Here is a 15122-nt window from a genome sequence, read left to right as displayed (position 1 = left end):
TATCTAACAAATTCACCATTCTACTAGCTATCCATTATGTAGTATTGATGTACTTCTATCTACTCATTTTGATGAAATTGTTTTCTCTCTTACCTGAAATAAAGAGATGCTAGTATTTTTCTAGATTTTGCTACTTGTAAAACTGGGAGCACTATTTAGTGTCCCATTATCATTGTTTTCAGCATAAACAAGCAAAATGATATATGACAAGAACAGCGGAAAAGAATCTCAACCAACATGATGGCATCACCATGATTCATATTTGTAAATGTTCTAATTTCTAAAAATGGAACAGGCACTATATTTCGGTGTTTTTTAATATATATATATAGTGTCTCTCGTGTCTTGTTTTCGGGGTCGTGCCTCATGTCAAATACTCGTATTTACATGTCTTCTGTGTCGCGTGTCCTCAACAACCATTAAACTATAAGCACTAATAAAATTTATTTAGATCTTTTTGCACTTACAGCAAACCAATAGAACTCAGGTAGTAGGGCCTTGAAATAGCAATGGAGAGGAAACTCTTCGAGGCCAGAAAACTGAAACTAGACATCACTTGAGAATGACAAAACCCACTATTGCACAGATCATTTGTTGGGAAGCTCCTCTAACACAAGAGTTAAGCACAAGACCACATTGGCAGCAAGTGGAGAGATTATCCCCTCTTCCTTTTTTGTTGCTTGTTGGATTATGCAAACCCAAGGACCTCTTGGGGGCATTGGTTCAATGTGAAAATTCCCTCATAGAGGTCTTGGGCTGAATTTCCCTATCCACGCATAGAGTATCGACCCATGTCTGTCCACCCAATTGTTTGATTGTGAAGTGTGTTGGAGAATGTAACTAGATTCATTCTTAATAATTTCTCTTATACTTGTGACATTGTATAAATTTATAAAAAGAAGAAAAATAATTATTATTTTAAGCATGGGTTTCATGGTCAAATTGATTTGTTTTCATCGAGTCAAGAGAGTCTTTGTCATATGTATAAGACCCAATTGGGAAATTTGTAACAAGAAAGAGATTATTTTTTAGTCTAGAAAGTCAAAATGACCTCCAAGACCAAGTCGACCCTGCTAGTGAAAATTCGGCCTTTGAGAGGCCCATTCGGCCCCTTGAGAAGGGTATATAAAGGAAGTGAATTTGACTCATTTACACACTTGAAGTTCGATTTAAAACAGGAAGAAGGAAGCAAGAAGAGCGAAGGACAAGAAGACAAGAGAAAGTCAAAAAAGAAGGAAAATCTAACTTTTATGCTTAGATTCTCTCACACGTGCTAGATTAGAGTTTCTGGGTGACTGTAGCAAGCCGAAAATTGCAAGTCTGAATTATAGATCTTAAATAGAGGGTCAAAACTCTGACTTGACTAGAAATTTTGAAGTTTGACTTCCGTTGACCCTTTTGACTTGAGCTTGTTTCAAGAAGCAATTGTTGGAAGGCTAACTTGGTGCTTGGAGGAGGTCTTGGCTTTGGTCTTTGGGTCTTGGATTTGTCATTTGATCCGATTCAAAAGAGAAAAGATTCTTTTTGGTATTTCCCCTTTGAGGGGTTTTGCCCTGGCTTGGAGCCTACTTCTTGTGCCTATTGTCTTTATGATCTTCATGGTTTATGCTCTTGATAATTGATTGATGAAAAGAATCTAATAAAGAAGAATAAGAAGCTAACTAAAGTTGACAACCAATTATTAAGGATAGGAGATTTGTGTTAATAACTACCTTACTTGATTCTCCAACAAAGTGGTACTTAGTTGCCATTCTTTAAAGAGCCTACCTAGGTGACTGTGGGTAGGAAGTTCCCACAATATCTGAGACGGAGGTTACATCACCATAACAATACTCCTTAAGGGTGAAGCTCGATATCGTTCGAGGGATGCCACTTGTGTCGATAAAGGCTAGCTAGTATAGGAAAGTTAGCATCACTATTTCCATTACCTTTGTTGGTTGTACGTAGCCCTTGATCATCCCACGTTGATCTCTAAAAGGCCCTTGTATCAAGTGTTGCGAAAATCGCGATATATTTGAAAAAATCATGGTTTTTTTGGTTCAAAAGATAATATCGCACAATTTTTATGAAGTTTTTTTTCCAAAAAATCGCGATACAATAGGAAAAAATCACGGGGCACCGAGACAACACGTTTTATAAGCAAATTTATAAGTTTCATTTCTCTTTTTTAGCAGATAGCGGACTACTTTGAGAGCTGAGGAGGAGAGGAAGGCGTCTACTAGGGAGAGGAGGAGAAAAATGAGAGATTTTAGCATCCCAAACAAGAGAACTTCGTGTTTGGACCAAATTTCTTCAGCAAACCGTGGTTTCCCAATATGGGCACCAAATTTGGCCATTTTGTTTTGGTTTCTTTCTTGTTTTTGCTTGGGTTTCTATAACCCATTGATTATCAATGATTTTTGGGTGGATTTGATGGTGTTTTTTTTCATTTTTGTTGCATAGACTTGAAAGGGTTCATTTGGTAAAAAATGCAAAAACTTGATTGTTAGATTTATTAGTTTAATTTTTTTCTTGTGCTCTATCTTTTTGCATCATTTTTTATTGGGCGTTTGAATGTGCATTTTTTCTATTATTGTTGGATTGAGTTGAGGTTTTTTTTTGGTAAAAAATTCAATGTGTTGTGTCATGTATGTAATTTTTTTTAACTTGCAATTCTTATTGTGTCATAAGGTTCAACTTCAAACTTCATCTTACATTAAAACTCAAGAGTTCAACTAGGTTACAAACATGCCAAGGAAATTGGACCTTCTGTGGGAATTTGGTGAACTTAATGGAGGGTTTGATATAATGAACTTGTATTGCAAGTTATGTGGACAGCATATGTCAGAGGGGGTTTATAGATTGAAGTATCACCTTACACAAATCCTTGGACGTGATGTAAAGCCTTGCACCAATACAAATGCGAAAATCATCCGAAGAGCCATGAGATCATTGGAAGAATTAGAGCAAGACAAAGTGACCAAAGCAAATCTGAAAAAGCAACTAGCAGGCAGAGTGTTAGGAGGTGAATATGGAAGTGGCACTGGTTCTACTTTAGCATCAATGTCTACAACCAACCTTGTAGCTACCTCATCATTTTTTGTTCCTACAACCACAACTGGTTCACAACCATCTATCACTTCAATGCTTAAAAAAATGAGAAAAAACAAGCTGACAAGTTGTTGGGCAAGTTTCTCCTTTCGAGTGATATTCCTTTCAGCGTTGCAAGGAATAATCCATTTTTCTAGCCTATTGTTGATGCTATTGCAGTTGTTAACTCGGTATAAAATCCCTTCTTATGATGACTTTAGAAGCCGCATTCTTCAAGATGAAAAGGTTGATTGCACCAAAAGATTGGAGGAGTTTAGGGCATCATGGGCACGAACAAAATGCATTGTGATGTCAAATGGTTGGACCGACCAAAAGAGGAGAACCCTTATAAACTTCTTGGTTAGTTGTCCCAAGGTGACAATGTTTATGAAATTTGTTGATGCATCTTCACATATCAAAGATGCAAAATTATTATGTGATTTGTTGGATGTGTTTACTTTACAAGTGGGTGCAGAACATGTTGTCCAAGTCATAACAGACAATGCTGCAAATTATGTTGTTGTGGGCAAGATGCTTATGGAGAGACATCCTACTTTATTTTGGACACCTTGTATTGCACATTGCATTGATTTGATGTTGGAAGACATAGGAAAAATTTCCTTTGTTGACTCATCAAAAGGCATTACAAAATTTATATATAATCATGCATTTGTGCTTAGCTTGACAAGAAAATTCACCAGCAACAGTGAGTTGGTGTGCCCCGCCATTACACGATTTGCCACCAATTTTATATCTTTTCAATCCCTCTTGAATTCTATGTGGGATGTCAAGAGAATGTTTCTTTCAGAGGAGTGGCATGCTTTAACATTTATCCGCAAACTAGATGGAGAGGCCATATGCAGATTAGTTTCATACGAGGAAAAATTATGGGTTGGAGTGCAGGAGGCGTGCATCGTTATTGAACCTTCAGTAAAGGTTCATCAATTAGTTGATGGTGAGAAGCCCGCAATGGGCTATTTGTATGAGGCAATGGACAGGGCCAAAGAATCCATTAGAGCCTGCTATGATGATAAGGGAGATGAGGGGTTTCAGAAACAACTCCTCCTATGGGAAGTGATTGATGAACGATGGAACAACACACTCCATCATCCCATTCATGCTGCAGGGATCTACCTAAACCCCGCATTTTCTTACCCATGTGGATTCTTATTTGATGCTGAGATCATGGATGGAATCTTAATCTATGTTCAGAGGATGGTACGATCTCCAATAGAACGTGCAGAAATCTCCAAAGAAATGGAGATATATAGGATGGCAGGTGGAACATTTGGCTTTGAGATGGTTGTGGTTGAAAGGAAGACCCAAATTCCAGGTATTTTTTAGTTTGTTTCAAATTTCATTCTCTTCAAGTTCATAACTTCATAATTTGCTTCAACTTTCAAATTTCATTTTTTTTCTTATGTTTATCTTATTTGTAATTTTGTTGTAGATGCATGGTGGACTCGCTATGGTGCCAAAGTGCTCCATCCGCAAAAGCTTGCCATTCAAATCCTCAGCCAAACATGTAGCTCCTTAGGATGCGAGCGCAATTGAAGTGCATTTGAAAAAATACACAACAAGAAGCACAACAAGTTAAACTTGAAACTTAAAATATTCCAAATTTCCAATTAATTTTTTGAATTCATTAAATAATATTTTTTTATAATTATTAATTTATGATCTTTGTACAGTTTGGAGTCCCAGCGACTTAATGACATGGTCTACATCTACTACAATCTTCAATTGTGGGTGAGGCAACTTGAGAGGATACCTGATATGTAGGCCATCTCATTGGATGGGATTGACACCACTGCTACATGGAGGTTTGAGGCCGAGAGGCCTCTCATAGAGTCTATCGATTATTGGTTGAAAAGGAGGTAGTGGAAGGCGTAGAGGGGGAGGAGCAATAGGAGGAGGAGGTGACACCACCTACCCAAGCTACCTCTGCCACCAGTAGAGAACGTGGTCTACCTCCTCTAGCTCCTACTTCTTCAGCTTCTAGAGCACAACAGAGTCCACTACCAACTCCATCGGCATCTACATCTAGAGGGGAAGGGAAAGCTATTGCATTTTCTCGCAAGAGGGGTAGAGGAAATCAGTAGTATTAGTTATTTGGTTCATTTCATTGTATATGACATTATGACTCATAATAAGAGACAGCAAGGTCTATGTGAAGGGATGATTAAACCGCATTCTTGTAAGTATTGTTTTGATGGTCAAAACAACCCTATACATGGAGTTGTAGGTGTCTCCTCAAACAGCGAAGCTTACCTTGTAAAGAAAGGGAGACCACATAATTCAAGGTGAGTTATGGCATGATCGTTGGGCTGTTGTAGGCTACAATAGGATGCCCTAACCAATGACCAAACTCCGTCCATGAACAGCAGTACAGAGGTATGTATATTCTCCATTAATGACTCGTGTTGGGTCCATGCTTTTGGATCAGTTTGGAAGGGATGTGCTTGCAGCCTGTGGTAACCAAAGTGGAGGGGCAGACTTGGTGGTTAAATGCCCTAACCAGTGGCAGCATCTACAGTGATTTATTAAACACTTGGAGAATCTGTTAGCAGCCATGTGGAGGGGCTTCTTAGGTGTTGGATATTGCCACATAGGAGCAATAATGTCACTAACAATGGGACAGCAATGCTAATAGTATGACGGCATGATGCAATGGGATAGCAGCAAGCATGGTGTTGCAAACTCATTAGGACAACAGCAAGGTACAGCATGCCAAATAGGACAGTGAGGCAAGTGTGCTTAGTACAGCATGGTAAATGGGACAGCTAGGCAATGGTGCTTGGTGCAGCAAGCTAATGGGACATCAAGGTGGTGATATTTGTTAGAGCATAGCAAATGGGACAACAATATGCCAAACATGGAATGGCAATGTCACTAATAGTGGGACAGCAGCAATGGCACATGGAACCGTTGTGGTAGCATGGTGCAACAATGGCACATGGGACAGCAGTGGCAGCGTAAGGTGCAACAGTATGATTTGTGCAGCATGGACATGAGGTCCAACATAGTGATGATGGGTGCAGCATGGTGCAGCACGGTTAACTGCAGCATGGTGCAGCACGGTGAAGTGCAGCATGATGACGAGATGCAGCACAATGATAAGTGAACGAGTCACCTTGGAGAATCAATTCAAACAGCATGTCTTCAACTGAATTCAGCCATCTCATGTATCATCTTCTTAGAGACGATCTATGCTCTTATTTAGATAACTCAAAGTGTTGACTTCTGTTGTAAATGTACTACCTCTCTCTCTCTGTTGAAATATTGAAGAACATATAAGAAGAATTGATCGAGGGTTTCCCCACATTGGGGTTTGTCCCTAGCTCACGCCACATCTTGTGCCCTCTTGTCTTGGCTTCTGCAATCTTGTTTATGTTCTATCTGCAATTGACTTTAATGCTGATGTGATTGCTAATCTGGAAAAGATATTGAGCTAACTGTGAAAATTGAAATAAATTGCTCTAAGCATAGAACATACCTAAAATTAACATCCCAACCTCATCGGACTTCATATGGAGAAAATAGAATTTCATATCCTATTCAAAATTCAGCAGATTTAACAATTTTCAAGAATTCAGGATTAATGGGATTGTGGCATTTCATTAGATTATATCATATATGAGGGTATGTGATTGACATTTAATCAAGAACACCAAGCCTTGTATATACCCTAGTGTTGGTGGTGTTAATCGTTGAACTCCTTTGTCATGCGCTTCGCAAAAAACTACCTTTCAATCAAGTCAAAATCATTGATCAAGCATGTTAAGTTTTTTCTACGATATTTTAAGGCTTGGATTAGGTAGTTTGATCAAAATTGGGTAACGTTGTATAATATCCCTAGACAATTGAGGTAGAGGCAAAGCCTAGACAAGAGGAGAAGAATCCGGATTCTAGATGGTTGATGCATCTAGATGGTTGATGCTCGAATAATTAATCACTAATGTACAATGGATGCCATATCAATTTTGATTTATGTACAAATATGCATATGTTTCATATCTTCTACAACTAATTTGGTATTTTGGATGATTTTTAAATATAAATGCAAAAATATATATATAGCATACGCTTCCGAGACACTTCGCTTCCTAGATTTTTGGGAAATAACACTTCCTCGAATCCTCTTCCAAAAAGCGTCCCTGCTTTGTCCCGCCTTCATGCAACATTGGTCAAAACTTCCCCACTTTAACATTGAACCCTGGTACCTTTCCAACGGTGCAAGAATCAAGTCAACTAGAGTTTGTATGCAAAAATTAAGTTTCTTGCAAGTTCACCTACCATGTTGACCACCATTGCACATGATGATGCCACATCAGCCCCCATTACTCATGCAAAGAGAGCTAGTCATATGTTCAGAAAACTCTAGAAGGTCCAAACCTGTAACTTAGTTGACATTTTTGAGGGAATCAAACCTTACCCCTAGTTGGCTGGCTATCGAGCTATGTTAAATAGAAAGCTCCTATGAGTAGCAGTTCCATTCTATGCTATTGTATTTTTTTTCCATAGTTGAGCACAGCCGCTGGGAGTGAGAAGGGCAGAACAGCATCAGCCCCCATTACTCATGCAAAGAGAAATAGCCATATGTGGAATTTTCAGAAAACTCTGGAAGGTCCAAACCAGTAACTTAGTTGATATTTTTGAGGGAATCAAACCTTACCCCTAGTTGGCTGGCTATCGAGCTATGTTAAATACAGAGCTCCTATGAGTAGCAGTTCCATTCTATGCTATTGTATTTTTTCCATAGTTGAGCACAGCAGCTGGGAGTGAGAAGGGCAGAACAGCATCAGCCCCCATTACACATGCAAAGAGAGATAGCCATATGTGGAATTTTCAGAAAACTCTAGAAGGTCCAAACCCGTAACTTAGTTGATATTTTTGAGGGAATCAAACCTTACCCCTAGTCGGCTGGCTATCGAGCTATGTTAAATACAGAATTCCTATGAGTATCAGTTCCATTCTATGCTATTGTATTTTTTCCATAGTTGAGCACAGCAGCTGGGAGTAAGAAGGGCGGAACAGCATCAGCCCCCATTACTCATGCAAAGAGAACTAGCCATATGTGGAATTTTCAGAAAACTCTAGAAGGTCCAAACCCGTAACTTAGTTGATATTTTTGAGGGAATCAAACCTTACCCCTAGTTGGCTGGCTATTGAACTATGTTAAATACAGAGCTCCTATGAGTAGCAGTTCCATTCTATGCTATTGTATTTTTTTCCATAGTTGAGCACAGCAGCCAGGAGTGAGAAGAGCAGAACAGCATCAGCCCCCATTACTCATGCAAAGAGAGATAGCCATATGTGGAATTTTCAGAAAACTCTAGAAGGTGGAAACCCGTAACTTAGTTGATATTTTTGAGGGAATCAAACCTTACCCCTAGTTGGCTGGCTATCGAGCTATGTTAAAAACAGGGTTCCAATGAGTATCAGTTCCATTCTATGCTATTGTATTTTTTTCCATAGTTGAGCACAGAAGCGGGGAGTGAGAAGGGCAGGACAGAGGGGGTTAAGGTTTTGTAGCAGCCTTACAGGTCACAAGTCTCAGGTAGCTCCATAGAGAATACCTATTCCTTTGCAATAGGATATTTCCATACCAGGGAAAAGAGAGCAGAGCAGCCTCACCTGCTAGCTAGGTTTTCTTCCATTGCGAATTTCCAGGAAAATATTTGTGTCTATTGTGGATGTGTGTGTTTGTGTGTGTATTTCTTTCTGTTCTCTATTTTTTGTATTTCAACTATTTCATTTATTTAAGCAGAAAATCAGCTATTAAAGAATTTGATATCTAAAGGAAAACTAACCTTCATAGTTTAGATTTCAGTTATTTTTATGAGATCTGTTGTGACAAACTGTTCCAGCGGAATATGCACAGCAGTTTACACATCATTCAGTGCATATATACAAACAAAATTATGTCACCCATGCACAGATGAAATCCTATATTTAGTTTTCATAATTGATTGATATGAAATTTTAGCCAGTGGCAGAAGAGAATAGAGAGATGACAGTTTTTTATGGCACAAAAATATTTAATGACACATTAGAAGCGTAGTTAGTTTAAAAATAGATAAGAATAAAAAAATATAAGTAACTAAAAATCCAAGTTGAATCACTAACCATCACAGCCACCAATGTGTGTGCCTCCAATAAATACATTTGGGACAGTCCGCTGTCCTGTCCACTCCTGAAGAGCTGTCTGTAACTCCTTTCCATCACCTGCACAAAAGTTAAAAGCCAAACAGAGTTCCATGTAATCAAAATCAGATGCAGAAGATATATACAAGCCCCAATGAGAATAAAATATGCTTATTAGCAGTACATGAAGACAATATCCAGACAAACAACAAGAAAGTCTGATACAATTATTCCTAATGGGATTTTAAAAGGGAATCCCAACTGAATGGTGAAACCAATCACCAGCAGGCATAGAAGATACAATAAATAACTAAATATTGACATCGAGTTGCAAGCAAACTATCACAATTCTTTACTCGGGAAATTGAGAACAAAATCGTGGAGGAGGGTATCAAGGCATACAATATTCAAGTTTATATGAAGGCTTAATAATAGATAATGCACGATGTTAACTAAACAAATAATGCCACGTTTTTATATGACAAATATGCCAGCTAATCTACGACTGTGACCATCAGTTTCTCATGCAATGACATAACTCCAATGGGCACAATAACATTTTTAAGGATTTTATGAATTAAGTGAAAAGAATCATAAATTACCAAAAAAGTGGTCAGTGACAGATATAAAAAGCTAATAGATAGGTCCACCCAATCAATCAAAATCTTAGATCTTGATTTATAGTACAAAGCACATCGAGAGAAGAACAACAAAACTCAAAATTATTCCCCTCAGATATTTTGCAGTGTATCTACTTGTCAGAGAATAAGTACACCAGTAGCATGGGACAGAGTGAATGCTACCCAAACTGATTTCCAAGATAATGGTTACTGTCTTTCCCTGACTTGTTTGAGAAGATGAACATAACCTATAGAAAGAACCCATAATCATGTTTTTGGCTCATCAGTTTTCAATGCTGCAGAAATTCCATTGTGACACAAATGTGCCTTTCTCTAATGAAGCGTTTCCTATGATCCGAAGATGGTCAATGAGCTGGTGATCATCACAATCGGCTTTTTCAAGCATCATCTACATAGGGTTTCTTGTACGCATCCACATGTGACATAACTAGATACTTCATCAAAACCATAGAATGATTGCCTTAATAAGCTTTTTTTTTTCTTTTTCTCTTTTGGTAAGCAATAGTACTTTATCCTAAGTTACAATTCAATTCCTTTCCCCTCCATCCCCCACAAAATTTAAAAACGAATACTAAAACACGACAATTAAAATTCAACTATTTAATATAGTTATGACGCAATGGAAACAAGCCCTGTCACATATTTTTAGCAATCAGCAGCTGCAAATCTGAAGGAATGAACTAAAAAGGAATACGGGCGGTGTTCATACCCAGAATTGCACTCTAATCCAAGCATTAAGTTTGGGTTCTCGCAATTTTTTATCAAGCATGTTTCTCAAAGGTCATCATGTGAATTTGTTGCTGAATTCAAGAATCAGGGGATTTGTGTTACTGGATCCATGGGGGATTGACGTTGGATCCACAGACCCACATTTCAGATATGTATACAGATCCGCATAGGATCCCCCACATAAACAGATCCTTAAAATCAGGAAACAGATCCAATGCTGCCAAAATGGATATTGTGCCACCTAACCCTCACACACCGGGTCCCATGCAAATAACTTGAGTTTTAAGTTTTTTCTGATTAATTTTTTAAGGAATTTACTGCAGTTATTCTATTTAGACTTTTAGTTAGATAATTAGATCACTTATTATTAATCTGTGCGCTGTATAGGTAAGTTATAAATTACCTGTAGATTGTAGGCTGTATAGCATATGATAACGCTAGCAGGATGACTATAGCATGCTGTCAAACAATTTACGACATTCATTTACCATCATACCTAGCTGGGAATTTTTAGACTTTAAGACACATTTCAAGGAAGATGACTACGATCATGATGTAGGGTTGAGATATTTAAATGATGATGATGTAGACCTATTTCATGGTATGTAGTTAGACCTACTCTAAATTATCATATCATTGATGAGACACTCAATTTTGTATCTACAAATATCCCTTTTGTACTAAGTTGCAAGGTAGGGGGAAACAGTAACAAGTATCCAAAACAACAACCCACAGGAAACATGACCCCCCAAAAATTAGAAAATGGGGAAATGTTGTATTTCACAAAATGAGAAAGCTTTCAAGTTTTAATTTTTAACAATATAATTTAGAATACAGATATAGATTCAAGAATCAAGAATAAATAAGCATGTGCCAAGGTCCAATTCCTCTCTTGCTGATGTCATCCTCAATCAAATCCCCTTTTCTATAATCACCCTTGCTCAATTTCCTTTGCTGATGTAACAAACAATGTTCGTGTACACAAAAGTTAAATACTCCGGAAGACTTGAAATATGAAGATCTCCATTGAAGATACAAGAATATATGTTAAAATGTATGAATGAGAATGATGTTACAAATGAGAGTGAGGGCCTACTTATATACCCTAGGCAGGTGCCCCTTTATGAACAGTCATGTCCTTAGGGACAGACCTCTTCATTAACTAATTAATCTTTATTTATGATGTGTTATTATTATTTATATTTACATTATTTATATCAATATTTTATTCAAAACATTGCCTTCCTCCTCAAAAAGCTTTGTCCTCAAAGCTTACTAATGAAAGGGTTTGATCTCTTTTCTTGTTTCGAATATCGTCTCATCTCAGAACTTTCATCTTCATCGATACAAGATGATATGATCCTTGGAGTGATATATAAAATTGTCACATGGAAGAAGGATCTGACCATCCTAAATTAATCTTTTGTGGAATCTTTCGATTACTGGAAACTTGTGATGAATTGTTATCACTGGACTGAGTTGTGCGCACTTCAGTGTTCTTTGGAAAATAAGTTTGTTGTTTATGTTCTAAGTGATACAAATTCGTAGATTTATTGAGATGTATGTTCTTGTGATTCGGATGTAGATAAGGAGTTCTTTTGGTTTGTCTTTCCTTTATCATGTGTGTGGCAAGATTCTGATTTACTTCAGGTTTTGATGTCATCGAGTTGGATACAGAATCTTCACTTGGGTTTTTCATCGTTTGAACTGCAACTTCGGAATATGTTTTCCTTTCAACTAGGTTGTCATTTTCTTGAGTTTTGATATTGACTAGCTCAGTACTCGTTCGTTTTTTTTCAACTTGGACAGTTATGTCTGAAGACTTCGATATGTCATTCATGTTGAGTTCTGCAAGTTTGCTTTTCAAGGATTTCTTGTCATTTCTAAGTTTCTTAATTTGCGTCAATAATTTCTCATTGTGGTCCTTGAGGTGAGTAACTTCTTCATTTTTGTCAGCGGTGATTTTTTCAACTTCCTTTTGCATATTTTGTATCGCTTTTTTACTTTCTTGAAAAATTACTTTTGAGATTTCTTGTATGTCCTCCGACATCAATGAATCTGGCTTCAAGGTAACGCCCTGTAGAGTTTTTTTTTTCTTTATGTGTAATGTCCTCTTCTAATTAAATTGATAAGGAGGATGAAGTGGCCTATCCAACACCATAAGCTATAGTCAATTGTAAAGGAGGAAACCCATTATTTGATGTTATTGGTGTAACATTGGGTAATCTGGCGTAATTGGAGGAAAACTTGTGGTAAAAGTCAAATTTGGAGCAAAATGGAAATAACCCTGTTAGCCCCTCAAATTAAAATTAGGAGAGAAGACCCCAAAGAGAACCTGTAAGATGGGAAGGGAAGAATAATTTTGTTCATCATGGATTGTGGATCTTTCTGATTTTTTAGTTGAGACCCTTGGAGGGATTTAAAACCCCTTTCTTTTTTATCGGTTTTAGTGGTGAAACATTCCACCCTAGACAATCCCTCCTCTCTACTCTGTTTGGCAAAAATTTTGAGGCAACACTCATCTATCTTGTAGCAATAAGGATTCTGAGGCAACTAGAGTTATGAGGTATTGTTTGAACAACAAAGTATCCCTGAGGCAGTGAAGGTGTTTTCTATGATTTCTAAGGCACTAATTGGCAACAAAATACCTTGGATTCTCTCTCCCTCAAGTTGCGACCCATTTGGATGTGATCTCCTATAGCAACGCATTAACTCAAGGTATTATTGGGCAGAAGGCAGCGTATGGTTTCTGAAGCGCTAACTTCTATAGCAGCAAGGGTAACTGGAATTGTTTGGTTATTCTCTGAGCCAAAGGACCATCCTCTAGTACTTACCTATAGTAGCCAAGGGGTTCTGAGGCCCATTTGTGACAGTGGTTCACCTTTGCAATATTGTCTGAGGCAATTATGTGGCAACACCCTGATTTGTGGCAGCATTGGAGGTTGGAGGTGGCAACAGATCCCTTCTGGGGATCACTTTGTGACAATGGTTCATGAATGAGGGGTTATTCGAGACAGCAAATCCTTCTGGATGGTCAGCGGAATATTGCTGAGGTGTTTCTTATGGCAGCAGCACACTTATGAGGATCGATTGTTCCATTAGGGCACCATTGATAGCAGTGAGGTGCAATCTGAATAGCAAAAGGCATTGTTAGTATGTGTCCTGAGGCAACAAGGAAACCAATGGTCTTGTAAGTTGGTTGTTGTGTATTGAAACAATCCATGTACAATGTTGTTGATGCCTTGTATTACTTGTACATATGAGAAAGGTTGTCATTGGTTATAAATTGATGACTACTATACCGCAAGATTAGTTGGTGTAACAGCACTAGGAGTACGATTGTAGATTGGTAGTTTGTTATGTACTATTGAAGACCTACTACTTGTTTACACTTATGTGCATTCAATATAATCTCTATTTAAAACATTGTGATGCAATTTTAGGATACAATTTTGTCATGGGCTCTTTACAACCCTAAAGGCAAAATTTTCCTAAGGGTTATTACAGTAGTATCTAAGCTAGCGCTCCTACCAGCCTAGAGGGTTTATTTGAAAAATGTGGCAGCCAAAATTAGTTTCCCGCTTGGGAAAGGTGTACGCAGAGTTTTGGCAAAAATTTGAGGATCGGAACAAGGGCCTAATAGAAAGGATAAAACAAGCTAACGAATGGGTGAAAGCACACCCGAGTTATTTTACATTACTAGCACCTTCTAACAAGGATCAAACAAGTGCCCGCATAAATCAAGGGACCACTGTACCTTCTTCTTCTTTACCTTCTCAAGAAAGCAACATAAAGGGAGTAGATGTTGGGTTGCCATTAGTGCCTGATGTTTCTTCATCATCAAAAGGTATTATACAAACATTGGATTTGGAATAAAAAAAGGTCAAAATCTCTACAAAGCATAAATCTTTCGAAACCCAGTTAAAGTATTTGTCCGAAAAGAGTAACCTTGAAAAAAATCTTAGAACATTTCAAATAAACATATGTCATGTCCTCTTCTAATTAAATGGCTCAAGGAGGACAAAATAGCTTATCCAACCCCACAAGCTATGGTCATTACCCCTTAGGGTACCTCCTAAGGGTTATCCCATTTTCATGGGTAACAAGCTTCACCAAAAATGAAGCAAATCCTAACTTATATTATATATTTCTTGAGACTTATATGATTATTTCGATGCTATATGTAGAATGTTGAGAAATGTAACTAGTTTCGATCTTCATAAATGTTGTACTCATTTCAATATTTATCCTATGTAACAAACAAGAAAAATTATTATTATTAGATCATGGGTTTCATGCTCATTATTGTTGGTCTTTTAATTAAAAGCGTGTTCTTCATGCTTCTAGGGTTTGTTAGGTCTTAGGACTTATTGCCATGAGTCAAAGGAGTCAACACCATGTTTATAAGACCTTTCTAGGCAATTTGTATTTGTAAAAAGAATTATTTTTTAGTCTAGAAAGTCCTGCAATATCCAAGAGTACAAGTCGGCCTTGGGATCCTCAAGTCAACCTAAACGAGGGAATTTGACCCCTTAA

At 37.7% G+C, this 15122-nt stretch overlaps 1 protein-coding gene across 1 annotated transcript in view; it reads right to left on the bottom strand.

Annotated features, from left to right (window-relative positions):
- Window positions 1-15122, bottom strand: part of LOC149248991 (glutaredoxin-like) — a 54566-nt gene that overhangs the window by 18212 nt on the left and 21232 nt on the right. Inside the window, exon 3 of the mRNA XM_089458594.1 lies at window positions 9199-9297. Within this exon, the coding sequence (XP_089314720.1) occupies window positions 9199-9297 (99 nt within the window). The remainder of the gene's footprint in view (window positions 1-9198; window positions 9298-15122) is intronic.

Source organism: Pinus tabuliformis, chromosome 7, assembly GCF_031772625.1.
Source record: "Pinus tabuliformis cultivar Carrire ecotype Pingquan chromosome 7, CPIR1, whole genome shotgun sequence".
Lineage (NCBI taxonomy): Eukaryota > Viridiplantae > Streptophyta > Pinopsida > Pinales > Pinaceae > Pinus > Pinus tabuliformis.
This window is presented reverse-complemented; position numbering and strand designations above follow the sequence as displayed.